This window comes from Hyperolius riggenbachi, chromosome 6, assembly GCF_040937935.1.
Source record: "Hyperolius riggenbachi isolate aHypRig1 chromosome 6, aHypRig1.pri, whole genome shotgun sequence".
In the NCBI taxonomy this organism is placed as follows: domain Eukaryota; kingdom Metazoa; phylum Chordata; class Amphibia; order Anura; family Hyperoliidae; genus Hyperolius; species Hyperolius riggenbachi.
Genome location: NC_090651.1, coordinates 268,585,121 through 268,602,620, shown reverse-complemented (window position 1 = coordinate 268,602,620; position 17,500 = coordinate 268,585,121). Strand labels below are relative to the sequence as shown.

The window sequence follows — 17,500 nt, the reverse complement described above, 5'->3', positions numbered from 1 at the left end:
TGGGTCCTCAAGTGGTTAAAAAACCGATAATATATGTTTAATTGTTATAATTGTATATTATTGTGAATAACTAGAGTTGGGCCGAACGGTTCGCCTGCGAACGGTTCCATGCGAACTTCCGTGGTTCGCGTTCGCGTCCCGCAGGCGAACCTTTGCGGAAGTTCGGTTCGCCCCATAATGCACCATGGAGGGTCAACTTTGACCCTCTATATCACAGTCAGCAGGCCCAGTGTAGCCAATTAGGCTACACTAGCCCCTGGAGCCCCACCCCCCTTATATAAGGCAGGCAGCGGCGGCCATTACGGTCACTCGTGTGCCTGCATTAGTGAGAGTAGGGCGAGCTGCTGCAGACTGTCTCTCATAGGGAATGATTAGTTAGGCTTAGCTTGTTCCTGGCTGCATACCTGTTCTGTTCAGTGAGACCACTGCATACCTGTTCAGTGAACCTGCCACTGCATACCTGTTCTGTGAACCCACCACTGCATACCTGTTCAGTGAACCTGCCACTGCATACCTGTTCTGTGAACCCACCACTGCATACCTGTTCTGTGAACCCACCACTGCATACCTGTTCAGTGAACCTGCCACTGCATACCTGTTCTGTGAACCCACCACTGCATACCTGTTCTGTGAACCCACCACTGCATACCTGTTCTGTGAACCCACCACTGCATACCTGTTCAGTGAACCTGCCACTGCATACCTGTTCTGTGAACCCACCACTGCATACCTGTTCAGTGAACCCGCCACTGCATACCTGTTCTGTGAACCCACCACTGCATACCTGTTCTGTGAACCCACCACTGCATACCTGTTCTGTAAACCCACCACTGCATACCTGTTCTGTGAACCCACCACTGCATACCTGTTCTGTGAACCCACCACTGCATACCTGTTCAGTGAACCTGCCACTGCATACCTGTTCTGTGAACCCACCACTGCATACCTGTTCTGTGAACCCACCACTGCATACCTGTTCAGTGAACCTGCCACTGCACACCTGTTCTGTGAACCCACCACTGCATACCTGTTCTGTGAACCCACCACTGCATACCTGTTCAGTGAACCTGCCACTGCATACCTGTACTGCTCAGTGAACCCGCCACTGCCGTCACTACACAAACAGCTGTTTGCGGTGCGTTACACGGTGAGTTTGGTGTGATAGAGTGAAGCAGTACCTTAATTACACTACCTGATTGATGTATACACATGCAAGATGTTTTAAAGCACTTTAGGCCTGTCATTTAGCATTCAATGTGATTTCTGCCCTTAAAACGCTGCTTTGCGTCAAATCCAGATTTTTCCCGGGGACTTTTGGCGTGTATCCCACTCCGCCATGCCCCCCTCCAGGTGTTAGACCCCTTGAAACATCTTTTCCATCACTTTTGTGGCCAGCATAATTTTTTTTTTTCAAAGTTCGCATCCCCATTGAAGTCTATTGCGGTTCGCGAACTTTAACGCGAACCGAACCTTCCGCGGAAGTTCGCGAACCTAAAATCGGAGGTTCGGCCCAACTCTATGAATAACCTTCATTTATGGTTTGTTCTTATAATAAAATCTGAAAATATTCTTTATAACAATGCTATAAATATAACTACGTTCGTAATAAGTGTTGTAAAACATCAGTAAGTATTACTAAAATTTTACTAAAACTATACCTAAGCCTACTCTCACACAGAACCCTCCCTGTACCTATCCCTAACCCCTAGACCCCCTTGGTGGTGCCTAAACCTAAGACCCCCTGGTGGTGCCTAAACCTAAGACCCCCCTGGTGGTGCCTAAACCTAAGTTCCCGCAGGTGGTGCCTAAACCTAAGACCCCCCTAGTGGTGCCTAAACCTGGTGGTGCCTAACCCTAAGACCCCCCTGGTGGTGCCTAAACCTAAGACCCCCCTGGTGGTGCCTAAACCTAAGACCCCCCTGGTGGTGCCTAAACCTAAGACCCCCCTGGTGGTGCCTAAACCTAAGACCCCCCTGGTGGTGCCTAACCCTAAGACCCCCCTGGTGGTGCCTAAACCTAAGACCCCCCCTGGTGGTGCCTAAACCTAAGACCCCCCTGGTGGTGCCTAAACCTAAGACCCCCCTGGTGGTGCCTAACCCTAACCACCCCCCTTACCGGTCGCTTTATTATGTGGATAATAATGTTTTACTAATTGTGGCTGCAAAAAATATATTGCAATTTACGTTACGTACTGATCGCTTTATTTTGTGAATAATAATGTTTTACAAACAGTAAGGGATAAAACTTTAAATAATGTTTTAATTAGTTAATGTAACGATCGGTGTAACACAGAGAGGATCTGATTACTGGTGATCTGCAGTATCACTGGTAATACAGATATATACCACATTATTGATGATCTGCAGTATCACCGATAATCAGATATATAAGCTAACCTCTGGACACCTGAGTAGAGTAGGAGTGTTTGGTGCAACTGTAATACTTAGAGGACTAGGCCTCAGAGCAGTAAAGAGTACTGCACAAATTTCTTCCAAAGACCTGAACTCTCCCGGGGGGAGGAGTCAGGCTGAGAGTAGGAAGGACAAAACCGAGAGTGACACTCAGGAGGGAGTGTCACTACCAGGACTGGGAACCGCCTCTAACAGTAAGGTCGGTTCTCGAGGTCGGACAAACCAGGTCGTAACCACACAGACCGATACAGTACAGATTCAGAAGGCAGATGCGGGGTCTAATAAACAAGCAGGGTTCAGCAACAGGGTATCAGAAATATCGAGGTACAGAATCAGGAGGCAGATGCGGAGTCTTAGGGCGAGCCGGGGTTCGGCAACAGAGTATCAGAATAGCAAGGTACAGGATCAGAGTTCAGAAAATAGTCAGGCAAGCAAAAGGTCATAACAGATAATCACAGTCAAACTAGTACTTTAGACTATCAACAGAATCTAGCTAAGTGTAGGATAACAGCTCCAGCTGGTCCCGGCACACTTTAGGATCTGACTCAGGTCTGAGTGCTACCACATAGTGATCGCAACGCCAGACAACCAGCAACTGAACAGCCAGCAGTATATATACTAAAACACTCTCCAGCCCCTCCTTAAGTGCTGGACCAATGAAACGAAGCAGGGTTGTCAGCTGACCGGCTTGGTCAGCTGACCCTTTTCTGACTGCCATATAAGTTCTGCCTCTCTGCGCGCACGCGCGTCATTCTGAACCTTGGTGGACTATCAGTCCCAGCCACACCAGTACTGTCTTGCAATGTGCTCGCTGACCTGTGCGCGGGGTTGGTCGCACCGCCATCAGCACCGGCGGCGGCCTCCCCACGCTGGGTCAGACTGTTCGCAATAGGCCCATGCACGCTAACCGCCGCGTCAGACGCGGCGGTTTTTCCACGTTCCGCCATGCCATGCGCGGAAAGAGCCGCCTCCCGCTGACTTATAGCGGCAGCTCTTCTCTGCGTTTCTTCACAGTACCCCCCCCCCTCCCCCCCCGGGGAGTGGACTCCGGACAGCTCCTTCCAGGCTTTTCCGGATGTAAAGTGTGGAACTCCCTCTTCAAATTATCAGCATGCATGCGGCCCTCAGGTACCCACATTCTTTCCTCAATACCATACCCCTTCCAGTGCACTACATATTGTACTGCGTTCTGCACTATACGTGAGTCCAAAATTTTCTATACTTCATACTCAGGTTGACTATCCACCATCACAGGAGGAGGAGGAGTGGGACCCACATGAACCGCTGGTTTGAGCAGGGACACGTGAAAGGACCTTACCCCACGCATGCTGGCGGGAAGATCAACAGTATAAGTAACGTTGTTGATATTTTTAGCTACCGGGAATGGACCCACAAACCTGGGACCAAGCTTGTCTGAGGGTTGTCTCAGGGTCAAGTGACATGTGGACACCCAAACCAAGTCTCCTGGCTGGAACCTCCACTCTAAAGAACGTCTCTTGTCAGCTTCACCCTTTTGACTCTGAAATGCCCTTTCCAAATTACTTCTCACCGTCCACCAAATGTCTTTAAATGACCTCTGCCAGGCCTCCAGAGTTGGAAACGGAGTGGAGGCTACTGGCAAAGGGGAGAATTTGGGCGATCTCCCTGTCACTACCTGGAACGGAGAAAAACCAGAAGAAGAACTCTTCAAATTATTCTGTGCAAATTCTGCGAAGGGCAGAAATTTTACCCAGTCATTCTGCGCCTCCGCAACGTAACATCTCAAGAACTGCTCCAATGACTGATTGACCCGTTCAGTCTGCCCATTGGTCTGTGGGTGGTAGCCCAACGAGCATGACAGCTTCATGCCCATTTGGTGGCAAAATGCCCTCCAGAATCTAGAGACGAATTGGACTCCCCGATCTGACACTATGTTTTCCGGAATGCCATGCAGCCGGAAAACGTGGACGATGAACAAGTCGGCCAATTCCTGGGCCGAGGGGAGTCCTTTCAAGGGCATGAAATGGGCCATCTTGCTGAAGCGGTCAACTACCACCCAAATGACCGACATGCCTTCAGACCTGGGAAGCTCACCCACAAAATCCATGGACAAGTGGGTCCATGGTTCACTCGGGGCGGGCAAAGGCTGCAAGGTACCGACAGGTGCCAGCCGGGAGGGTTTGCTTTTTGCACATATTGCACACTCCCTAACAAACTCCTTGCAATCTGCTGATAAGGAAGGCCACCAGGCACACCTGGCCACAAGATCTTGTGTTCTGGATGCTCCAGGATGTCCAGCATTCTTGTGCGCATGGAACATCTCTAAGATCTGGAGACGGAAAGGCAGAGGAATGAACATAACCCCTTCAGGCTTCCCTTCCGGGATGTCCTGCTGAAAGGGACTTAAAATCTCCCTCCAGTCTTTCCAAGTCTCAGTTGCAGCCAGCACCAATTTCTGTGGAACAATAGCCTCTGGGACGGAGGGCTGTGCTGTCTCTGGCTCAAAGCACCTGGACAAAGCATCCGCCTTAACATTCTTGCTACCTGGAGTATAAGTAATAATAAATCTGAATTGAGAGAAAAATAATGACCATCGAGCCTGACGGGGGCTCAACCTCTTAGCCCCCTCTATGTATTCCAGGTTCTTGTGATCAGTGTAAACCGTGATCATATGTTCAGCTCCCTCTAACCAATGTCGCCATTCTTCAAAAGCCAATTTAATGGCCAGGAGCTCCCTGTTGCCTATATCGTAGTTTCTCTCTGCTGGGGAGAACCTACGAGAGAAGTAGGCACATGGGTGCATTCGACCCTGCAAGCCTGACCGCTGAGACAGCACAGCCCCCACCCCGACCTCTGAGGCGTCTACCTCAACAACAAAGGGGAATGAAGTGTCCATGTGTCTGAGGATAGGCGCTGAGCAAAATAGATCCTTCAGGGTGAAAAATGCTTGTAAGGCTTCAGGAGGCCAATGAGTAGTGTCTGCCCCTTTTTTGGTGAGACTGGTGATGGGTGCAATGACCGTGGAGTACCCTTTAATGAACCTTCTATAGTAGTTCGCGAAGCCTAAAAACCACTGAAGAGACTTCAACCCAACCGGCTGAGGCCATTCCAGAACCGCGGAAACTTTGGCAGGGTCCATAGACAGGCCTGAGGTGGATATAATGTATCCCAGAAAGGTGACGGATGTTACTTCGAAGATACATTTCTCCAGTTTAGCGTAAAGTGAGTTCCGCCTCAGTTTGTCCAACACAAATCGTACATGGGTCCTATGCTCAGAGAGGTTGTTGGAGAAAATAAGTATATCATCTAGGTATACTAGAACGAATCTCCCCAACACCTCCCTGAAGACCTCATTGATGAGCTCCTGGAAAACGGCTGGGGCATTACATAACCCAAAGGGCATCACCAGGTATTCGTAATGCCCGTTGGGCGTATTAAAGGCCGTTTTCCGCTCATCGCCCTTTCTTATTCGTATCAGGTTGTACGCGCCCGTAAGTCTAACTTAGAAAAGATCTTAGCGTTGGTGACCTGTGTGAATAAGTCGTCTATCAGGAGCAGCGGATAGCGATTCTTCACTGTAATCTTATTCAGGCCCCTGTAATCAATGCAGGGCCGCAGGCCTCCGTCTTTTTTCTTAACAAAAAAGAAAACTGCCCCAGCAGGCGACCGGGATGGGCGAATGAAACCCTTGGCCAAATTTTCACGGATGTAATCTTGCATGGCCAATTTTTCGGGCCCAGATAAATTGTACAAATGGCCCCGGGGGGGCATACAACCTGAACGGAGATCGATGGGACAGTCGAAAGGGCGATGTGGGGGTAATTTGTCTGCTGCCTTGGGACAGAATACGTCAGAATATTCCAAATACTGCTCAGGAACCCCTCCCCCTCCACTTGAATCCTGGTTTGGCCCAAAGTCACCTTCCCTAAACATTGCTGAAAACAATGATCTGACCAGGAAATTAATTGACCAGTGGCCCAATCAATGTGCGGAGAATGAAGGTGTAGCCATGGCACACCTTGAAAAATAGAAAAAATTATGCTGGCCACAAAAGTGATGGAAAAGATGTTTCAAGGGGTCTAACACCTGGAGGGGGGCATGGCGGAGTGGGATACATGCCAAAAGTCCCGGGGAAAAATCTGGATGTGACGCAAAGCAGCGTTTTAAGGTCAGAAATCCCATTGAATGCTAAATTGCAGGCCTAACGTGCTTTCAAACATCTTGCATGTGTATACATCAATCAGGGAGTGTAATTAGAGTACTGCTTCACACTGACACACCAAACTCACTGTGTAACGCACCGCAAACAGCTGTTTGTGTAGTGACGGCCATGCTGGACTACTGCGCAACATGGCGAGATTGCTCTTCCTCACTCAGTAATGTCAGGTAATGTGTGACTTCCTTCTCAACTTTCCATGGCATTATTAAAAAGCTTACGTTTTGTTTTTAAATTAAATTTTCTACTTGCTGTGTACTTGTTCAGTACCGAGAATCCTGTGGAGGCAAGCAAGTCTGCCATTGTGACCCCGGCTAATGGCCGGGGAATGAGGGGTTTAAATCCGGTGTGGAGCTTGAGCAACGGCTACCACTACACATCCAAGGAGGGCAGCGGGCAGGCATGCACGCCCGTCCGCCTCGAGGTAGTGACCAAAAATAACAATACAGGAGCAGGACTTTCGAGGCCCTGCTGTGTATTTGAAATGAATGTACTTTAAATCCTTTAACGAGAACCAGTTATGGCGGGCAAAGATGACACCACATTCCTTTCACGAGAATCATATGGAGGTGGGCAAGTCTGCCATTTGTGACCCCGGGTAATGGCCAGGGAATGAGGGATGGAATTCGGTGTGGAGCCTGAGAAACGGCTACCACTACACATCCAAGGAGGGCAGCAGGCAGGCATGCACGCCCGCCCCGAGGTAGTGACCAAAAATAACAATACAGGAGGCGGACTTTCGAGGCCCTGCTGTGTATTTGAAATGAATTAACTTTAAATCCTTTAACGGGAATCCGTTATGGAGGGCAAGTCTGCCATTGTCACCGCGGGGAATGAAGGTTGGATTCCGGCCCGAAGTGGGAGCCTGCTGAGACCCATGCTGTAGCTGCCCTGACCGTGCTTTGCAGACCAGGCATCTGTGGTCAGATGGACCCTTGAGCCAGCGGAAGACAAACCAAGTCGAAAGCATTTGCCAAGAATGTTTTACGGAGGGCAAGTTTTTTTGCCCTTTTTTTTACATTTTTTGAAAATGATAGATGGTTGTATTTTTAAATTGTTTGAAAGTTTAGATGGTTGTATTTTTAAATTGTTTGAAAGTTTAGATAATTGTATTTTTAAATTGTTTAAAAGTGTATCCATTCTTCCTCCCCCCAGCCACGAACAATACCATGGGAACGTGGAGCAGCAGAAGCCCCCTGTGACGGCTGCCGCGGTTGTTCTCCGCGGCTTGTCTTTTGAGGGGTGCTGCTTTTCCTCAGGTGTTCTTGCCATAGTTGTTTGGGCCTTCTCTCCAGGTGTCTTCGTAAAGCAATTGTCCCTACGTGACAGTTGGCCTTTCCACGGCTCAATTTTTGCTGGCAGAGACAACAGATGGCTTTGCTCCGATCTGAGACACACGTTAAAAAATTTCCAAACCGCTGAGCCCCCCTGGGCTGATGGCGCTACGGTGGCATCAGCAGCTGAGGTTGAAGGGCATGTTGGCTGTCTGGCCATAGTGGGCGATACATGGCGCCGGACACTGCCCCCAGCTGTTTCTGAGGACGAGCTCCCTCTTGTATTGCGTTCCGGAGTTGGAGCCTGATCAACGTCTACCACCACACATCCAGGCAAGGAGGGAGGCAGGCAGGCATGCACGCCCGCCCGCCTTGAGGTAGTGACCAAAAATAACAATACAGGACTCAGGAGGACCTTTTGCGGCCCTAATTGAAATGAATTAACTTTAAATCCTTTAACGGGAATCCGTTATGGAGGGCAAGTCTGCCATTGTCACCGCGGGGAATGAAGGTTGGATTCCGGCCCGAAGTGGGAGCCTGCTGAGACCCATGCTGTAGCTGCCCTGACCGTGCTTTGCAGACCAGACATCTCTGGTCAGATGGACCCTTAAAGAGAACCCGAGGTGTGTTTAAAGAATGTTATCTGCATACAGAGGCTGGATCTGCCTATACAGCCCAGCCTCTGTTGCTATCCCAAACCCCACTAAGGTCCCCCTGCACTCTGCAATCCCTCATAAATCACAGTCGTGCTGTGGGCTGTGTTTACATCTGTAGTGTCAGTCTCAGATGCTCCCCCGCCTCCTGCATAGCTCCGGTCCCTGCCCCCGTCCCTTCCCTCCAATCAGCAGGGAGGGAAGGGATGCAGGCGGGGACTGGAGTTCTGCAGGAGGCGGGGAGAGCAGCAGACTGACACTATAGAGATAAACACAGCCAGCTCTGACAAGCTGTTTGTCAGCAGCGTGGCTGTGATTTATGAGGGATTGCAGAGTGCAGGGGGACCTTAGGGGGGTTTGGGATAGCAACAGAGGCTGGGCTGTATAGGCAGATCCAGCCTCTGTATGCAGATAATATTCTTCAAACCCACCTCGAGTTCTCTTTAAGCCAGCGGAAGACAAACCAAGTCGAAAGCATTTGCCAAGAATGTTTTACGGAGGGCAAGTTTTTTTGCCCTTTTTTTTTTTTACATTTTTTGAAAATGATAGATGGTTGTATTTTTAAATTGTTTGAAAGTTTAGATGGTTGTATTTTTAAATTGTTTAAAAGTGTATCCATTCAAGTGCAAGTTATGCACTGACTGCCAGGTATAATGTGCAGTCACAGATGCAGTGAAAGGTATGCAGTGACTGCAAACAGCCGTTTGTGTAGTGACGGCCGTGCTGGACTGGTGCGCACCATGACGAGAGTGCAGGTGATGGTGGCTTTTCAGCCCATATGCTCGCCCGGCTGATGTAGCTGAATGACAGAACAGTGACTGTCTAGCTGATCAAATTTGGTCTGACCACAATGAAGCAACAACCTTATTATCTTTTGTGTGCCACCCCCACCCGAGACACTCAAATAGCCGGCGGTCATTGCTTCATTTTGATGCGCAAGCCCCTTCACCACGGCAAGGTAATGATCACGAAGGGGGATGGGAACATGTACACGCACCAGAAAAATTAGTGTAGCGGCCGCTGCTAGCAAAAAATTTCAGGAATCCGCCTAGAGTCCTGGACCCTGTTGGTAGTGGCGGAGAAGGCAGTCAAGCGGCCTGCAGGCAGAGATGCTGTGTGTGGGGACTGACTTAGTCTTCAGTCGTGCAGTAGCCCTCCGTGATCCATTCCTCATTCATTTTGATAAAGGTCAGGTACTGAACACTGTCGTGACTTAGGCGACTTCTCTTCTCAGTAACTATGCCTCCAGCTGCACTGAAGGTCCTTTCTGACAGGACGCTTGCGGCAGGGCAAGAGAGAAGTTGTATGGCAAATTGGGACAGCTCTGGCCACAGGTCAAGCCTGCGCAACCAGTAGTCCAAGGGTTCATCGTCGCTTTTCGCAGAGTCTACATCCACACTCAAGGCCAGGTAGTCGGCTACCTGCTGGTCCAGGCATTGGTGGAGGGTGGATCCGGAAGGACTATGGCGAGGAGTTGGACTAAAGAACGTCCGCATGTCCGACATCACCCTGAGATCACTGGAGCGTCCTGTACTTGCCTGCGTGGACTTGGGAGGAGGAGGGTTACTGCCAGTGGTACCTTGATTGCGTTGTGCAGCCACATCACCCTTAAATGTATTGTAAAGCATCATCGACAGCTTGTTCTGCAAGTGCTGCATCCTTTCCGCCTTTTGTTGAGTTGGTAAGAGGTCCGCCACTTTGTGCCTGTACTGAGGGTCTAGTAGCGTGGCCACCCAGTACAGGTCATTCGTCTTGAGTTTTTTGATACGGGGGTCCCTCAACATGCTGGACAACATGAAAGAGGACATCTGCACAAAGCTGGATGCAGACGTACTCTCCATCTCCTCTTGCTCTTCCTCAGTGACGGGACGCAACTCCTCTTCCTCCCCCCAGCCACGAACAATACCACGGGAACGTGGAGCAGCAGAAGCCCCCTGTGATGGCTGCCGCGGTTGTTCTCCTTCCGCCGCCTCTTCCTCCTCCACAGAAACACCTTCCTCATCATCACCATCATCAGAGTCTGACTCCTCTCCTTCCCCACACGACTCCTCTTCTTCCTCTTCCTCCCCCCACTGTGCTGCCGCCGGTGTTGTGGACACATCGGGTTCGTGTGTAAATGGCTCCCACGACTCCTGCTGCCCTAACTCTTCTTGTTCACTCTCCTCCACAGCTGTATCCACCACTCTATGCACGGCACGCTCCAGGAAGTAGGCGTAGGGGATCAAGTCGCTGATGGTGCCCTCATCGCGACTCACCAGTTTGGTCACCTCATCAAATGGCTCCATGACCCTGCATGCATTTCGCATCAGTGTCCAGTTGTTGGGCCACAACATCCCCATCCTCCCAGATTGTGTCCTTGTACTGTAATGATACAAGTACTGGGTGACGGCTTTCTCCTGGTCTAGCAGGCGAGAGAACATCAGCAGGGTGGAATTCCAGCGAGTCGGGCTATCGCAAATCAGGCGTCTCACCGGCAAGTTGTTTCTACGCTGAATGTCCGCAAAGCGTGCCATGGCCTTGTAAGAGCGCCTGAAATGCCCACACAACTTCCTGGCCTGCTTCAGGACGTCCTCTAAGCCTGGGTACTTGGACACAAATATTTGCACGACCAGATTAAGCACATGTGCCATGCAAGGTATGTGTGTCAGCTTTCCCAAATTCAATGCAGCAATGAGATTGCTGCCGTTGTCACACACCACGTTGGCGATCTCAAGCTTGTGCGGGGTCAGCCATTGCTCCACCTGTTTGTTAAGAGCAGCCAGGAGAGCTGCTCCAGTGTGACTCTCCGCTTTCAGGCAAGACATGTCTAACACTGCATGACACTGTCGCACCTGGATTGCAGCATAGGCCCTGGGGTGCTGGGGCTGTGTAGCTGGAGAGGAGATGGCGGCACCAGCCAAGGAGGAGGAGGAGGAGAATGACGACAGCGAAGCGGTGATAGCAGGTTGAGAGGAGGTGGCTGGAGGCCTGCCTGCAAGCCGTGGAGGTGTGACAAGTCGGTCCCCTGCGCAGCCACGTACTCCCTGCTTGCTGCCATCGGTCACCAGGTTGACCCAATGGGCTGTGTATGTAAGGTAGTGGCCCTGCCTGTGCTTGGCAGACCTGGCATCCGTGGTCAGGTGGACCCTTGACCCAATGCTGTGTGGCAGAGATGACACCACTTGCCTCTCAACTGCACGGTACAGTTTGGGTATGGCCTTTTGTGAAAAATAATTGCGGCCTGGTATCTTTCACTGCGGTGTACCAATGGCCACAAACTTACAGAAAGCCTCCGACTCCACCAGCTTGTATGGTAATAGCTGGCGAGCTAATAGTTCCGCCACGCCAGCTGTCAGACGCCGGGCAAGAGGGTGACTGGCAGACATTTGCTTCTTCCGCTCAAATACTTCCTTCACGGACAGCTGGGTACTGCTGTGGGCAGAGGAGAAGGAACCGCTCAAGGGAAGAGGCGGTGTGGAGGAGGGTGGCTGTGAAGGTGCAAGGGAGAAAGTGGATGAAGACGATGCACCTGAAGGAGGAAGAGGAGAAGGAGGGTGGCTTGTCTTTTGAGGGGTGCTGCTTTTCCTCAGGTGTTCTTGCCATAGCTGTTTGTGCCTTCTCTCCAGATGCCTTCGTAAGGCACTTGTCCCTACGTGAGAGTTGGCCTTTCCATGGCTCAATTTTTGCTGGCAGAGACAACAGATGGCTTTGCTCCGATCTGAGACACACACGTTAAAAAATTTCCAAACCGCTGAAACCCCCTGGGGTGATGGCGCTAGGGTGGCATCAGCAGCTGACGTTGAAGGGCATGTTGGCTGGCTGGCCATAGCTGGTGATACATGGCGCCGGACACTGCCCCCAGCTGTTTCTGAGGACGAGCTCCCTCTGCTTCTATCATGTCGTCTCCTCCTACTCCTCTCTGACTCCTCCTCTGAACTGTCCACCTGGTCATCTCCTCTACCGGGAACATATGTGGTATCCGTATAATCGTCATCATAATCCTCCTGGCCAGCTGCGCTTTCCTCAGACACCTCCTCAAGTGCACCAACTTCAGGTGGTCCACCATCATCCCCATCCACACACGTTACGTCCATACTATCGCCACCTAACTCAGACGTAGGAGGTGGTGTACCTGCGCCTTCTTGTTGTTGTTGCAGTAGTGGCTGGGAATCAGTGATTTCACCACCACCACCAAAAAACTCCTGCGAAGTGTCAAATGCAGCGGATGTGGTGCTTGTTGTAGCGCTGGTGGCTGTGGGAGATGAGGTGTTCTGTGTTAAATACTCAATCACCTCCTCACGATTTTGGGAAGTGATGGCATGTGCCTTCTTCTGAGCACTGTATTTTGGGGCAGGTCCGCACGAAATCACAGCAACACCACCTTGCACAGCCACGGACCTGCCGGTGCCTGGTGGCCTTCCTCTGGGTCTGCCTCTACCTCTTCCTCTACCTGGTTTGTCCATTTTGTCCATCTCAGGGGTATGCTAACTATATGCAGTGAGGTGGATTCTCACTCAACACAACAGGTAGTTAGATGCAGTGAGCTGGGTTCACTGAACAGTAAAGGTACTTAAGATGCAGTGAGGTGGGTTCTCACTCAACACAACAGGTAGTTAGATGCAGCGAGGTGGCCAGGTGGGTTCACACTCAACACAACAGGTAGTTAGATGCAGTGAGCTGGTTCACTCAACACAACGCTAGGTATATGCAGTGATGAGGTGGGTTAAGTAAACACAACAGGTACTGGGTAGTTAGATGCAGTGAGCTGGGTTCACTGAACAGTAAAGGTACTTAAGATGCAGTGACTGAGGTGGGTTCTCACTCAACACAACAGGTAGTTAGATGCAGCGAGGTGGCCAGGTGGGTTCTCACTCAACACAACAGGTAGTTAGATGCAGTGAGCTGGGTTCACTCAACACAACGCTAGGTATATGCAGTGATGAGGTGGGTTAGGTAAACACAACAGGTACTGGGTAGTGAGATGCAGTGAGCTGGGTTCACTCAACAGTAAAGGTACTTAAGATGCAGTGAGGTGGGTTCTCACTCAACACAACAGGTAGTTAGATGCAGCGAGGTGGCCAGGTGGGTTCTCACTCAACACAACAGGTAGTTAGATGCAGTGAGCTGGGTTCACTTACCACAACGCTAGGTATATGCAGTGATGAGGTGGGTTAAGTAAACACAACAGGTACTGGGTAGTTAGATGCAGTGAGCTGGGTTCACTGAACAGTAAAGGTACTTAAGATGCAGTGACTGAGGTGGGTTCTCACTCAACACAACAGGTAGTTAGATGCAGCGAGGTGGCCAGGTGGGTTCACACTCAACACAACAGGTAGTTAGATGCAGTGAGCTGGGTTCACTCTACACAACGCTAGGTATATGCAGTGATGAGGTGGGTTAAGTAAACACAACAGGTACTGGGTAGTTAGATGCAGTGAGCTGGGTTCACTCAACACAAAGCTAGGTATATGCAGTGATGAGGTGGATTAAGTAAACACAACAGGTACTGGGGTATATGCAGTACTGGGTAGTACAATGTGCAGCTCCCTGTCACACACACAGGTAGTCACTGAATGTGCTGGGCTGCTGGCAGTGGCACACACAATATCAATTAGCAAGGCTGTGCATGCAACAAAAGTGTCAGTTTGATACACAGAAAAAAAAATGTACAGGTTGAGCTCTGAAAAGAGCTGCTGCTGGGTGCTTTAAAAGCAATAATAATCAGTCAGGAGCAAGCAAAGCAGCCTAGAACCTAACTAATCTGTCCCTAGGAGAAAAAGTCTGCAGCAGCTGTCCCTTTCCTCTCTCTAGCAGGCACACGTGTGAGGCTAATGGCCGCCGGACCCTGCCTTATATAAGGGGGATGGGGCTCCAGGGCTTAGTGTAGCCTGAATGGCTACAATGTGCCTGCTGACTGTGATGCAGAAGTTCAAAGTTGACCCTCATAGTGCATTATGGGGCGAATCGAACTTCCGCAAAAGTTCGCCTGGTGCAGGCGAACGCGAACCCCCGAAGTTAGCCTGGAACCGTTCGCCGGTGAACCGTTCGCTACACCTCTAATGCCAAGTATAATAGTGGACGTAGTCATGTGTAATACAAAAAACTGTAATTTTTCCCAATGCAAAACCCCCACAGTGATTCCTACCTCTGGTGTCTGGGACAGCGGATGATTTCTCTGCAGAGGAGAATCATCCACTGCCGTGACCTGAATGGGTGGTTCCACCGCTGTGAGCGGAATACCCAATCTCTTAGCGAACTCAAAATCCATAAAATTAGCCGCGGAGCCTGAATCAATAAAGGCTTCCGTGGCCCCGGTCTTATCTTCCCATGTAACTGTACAGGGAAAAAGCAACCGTTTTTCTTCTAGGGGTACGAGTTGGGCGCCTAGGGTGTTACCCCCTACAACTCCTAGGCGGTAGCGTTTCCCGGCTTATTGGGACAGTTTCGTACTCTATGCCCCCCTTCAGCGCAATACAGACACAGTTGTTCAGTCATTCTCCGTGTTCGTTCCACCTGGGTCAGTTTTGACCGACCAATCTGCATCGGCTCGGGTGGAGGCAAGACCGGAGAAGATGAGACAGGAGGAGATGAAGTCACTAGGGGTGCAGCGGGAGGTGCAGCGTAAGATGTCAACCTGACACGATGACTGCCCCTGGTCTGTTTCTGATGGCATAGCCTGCGGTCGATACGAATGGCCGATGAAATGGCCTCATCGACTGTTTTGGGCTCGGGCTGACTCAACATCAGATCAGAGACCTCATCAGATAAGCCTGACAGAAAACAGTCTAGCAAGGCATAGGTGTCCCACCTGGCTGTAACTGACTACCTTCTAAATTCAGCCGCATAATCTTCGACCGGACCTTTGCCTTGCCGCAACAGCTTAAGCTTCCGCTCAGAGGTCGAGGCAAGGTCTGGGTCGTCGTAAATTATTGCCATGGCTTTAAAAAATTCCTCTACGGAGGTAAGGGCTGTGTCCCCGGTGGGCAAACTGTATGCCCATGTCTGAGAATCGCCTGATAATAAGGTTTTAATAAACGTGACCCTCTGGGTCTCAGTTCCTGAAGACTGAGGTCTCAACTCAAAATAGGACAACATTCTACTCCTAAAATTTCGGAAGTCAGATCTGTGGCCAGAAAACCTTTCAGGTACCGGTATACGTATGTCAGAGCTAGAAGGGGATCGCACATGATCCACTGATGTCTGGAGGGTTTGTACAGACCCTGATAGGGCATCAATAAGAGTTCTGTGGGTGCCCAGTACTTGATTGATGTTTTCCACTGAAGCGGCAAGTATGCCCAGACGATCAGTGTTTGCGTCCATCTTGTATTTGGTCTGGCGTTCTGTAACGATCGGTGTAACACAGAGAAGATCTGATTACCGGTGATCTGCAGTATCACTGGGAATACAGATATATACCAGATTATTGATGGTCTGCAGTATCACCGATAATCAGATATATAAGCTAACCTCTGGACACCTGAGTAGAGTAGGAGTGTTTGGTGCAACTGTAATACTTAGAGGACTAGACCTCAGAGCAGTAAAGAGTACTGCACAAATTTCTTCCAAAGACCTGAACTCTCCCGGGGGGAGGAGTCAGGCTGAGAGTAGGAAGGACAAAACCGAGAGTGACACTCGGGAGGGAGTGTCACTACCAGGACTGGGAACCGCCTCTAACAGTAAGGTCGGTTCTCGAGGTCGGACAAACCAGGTCGTAACCACACAGACAGATACAGTACAGATTCAGAAGGCAGATGCGGGGTCTAATAAACAAGCAGGGTTGGGCAACAGGGTGTCAGAAATATCGAGGTACAGAATCAGGAGGCAGATGTGGAGTCTTAGGGCGAGCCGGGGTTCGGCAACAGAGTATTAGAATAGCAAGGTACAGGATCAGAGTTCAGAAGAATAGTCAGGCAAGCAAAAGGTCATAACAGATAATCACAGTCAAACTAGTACTTTAGACTATCAACAGAATCTAGCTAAGTGTAGGATAACAGCTCCAGCTGGTCCCGGCACACTTTAGGATCTGACTCAGGTCTGAGTGCTACCACATAGTGATCGCAACGCTGGACAACCAGCAACTGAACAGCCAGCAGTATATATACAAAAACACTCTCCAGCCCCTCCTTAAGTGCTGGACCAATGAAACGAAGCAGGGTTTTCAGCTGACCGGCTTCGTCAGCTGAACCTTTTCTGACTGCCATATAAGTTCTGCCTCTCTGCGTGCACACGCGTCATTCTGAACCTTGGTGGACTATCAGTCCCAGCCACACCAGTACTGTCTTGCAATGTGCTCGCTGACCTGTGCACGGGGTTGGTCGCACCGCCATTAGCACCGGCGGCGGCCTCCCCGCGCTGGGTCAGTCTGTTCGCAATAGGCCCATGCACGCGTTCCGCCATGCCATGCGCGGAAAGAGCCCCCTCCCGCTGACTTATAGCGGCGGCCCTTCCGCGTTTCTTCACAGTTAAATAAGATAAATATGTTTAGTATTTTTATAAACGTTATTCGGCATGGGTGCATTTTATAAACGTAAATCACCACAAGCACAGTTATAAATCATTAAAAATCTCCAGGCGCCGTTTGTAAACGTTATTTAACTCCGTCGCCCTTTTTTCCTGCTCGGCGCCCATTAAACGTTATTTATTATGAGAGTGAATGGCGGCGCCCTTTTTGTCCACTAGCTGCCTGCGCCCTTTTTTCTCGCTTCCACTTTTTCACCTACTTTTTTGTAATTTTCCAATTGCAGAGTGTAAAATTTATTTTAAACAGAAGATGAAACATTATCTCCTAGGAGAAAAAGTGAATTGTATCGAGCCCGAAGTGTGTACTTACCGTTCGATTACGGTTACATCTGGGACCCAGATCCAATTTATGGGAATGGAAATTTTTGTTACATTGTCAAATTTCATAGGATCCCACGTGAGAAACTCATCCACCCAGCTCTATGTGCACACAATAAAACGTTGAAATAGATTAAAGAGGAAATGAAG

The 17,500-nt window shown here is 50.0% G+C and overlaps 1 protein-coding gene across 1 annotated transcript in view; it reads right to left on the bottom strand.

Moving 5' to 3' along the window:
- The window catches only part of LOC137522732 (5-hydroxytryptamine receptor 3A-like), a 64,965-nt gene that overhangs the window by 32,250 nt on the left and 15,215 nt on the right, over positions 1-17,500 (bottom strand). Inside the window, exon 3 of the mRNA XM_068242791.1 lies at positions 17,343-17,452. Coding sequence (XP_068098892.1) covers positions 17,343-17,452 — 110 coding nt within the window. The remainder of the gene's footprint in view (positions 1-17,342; positions 17,453-17,500) is intronic.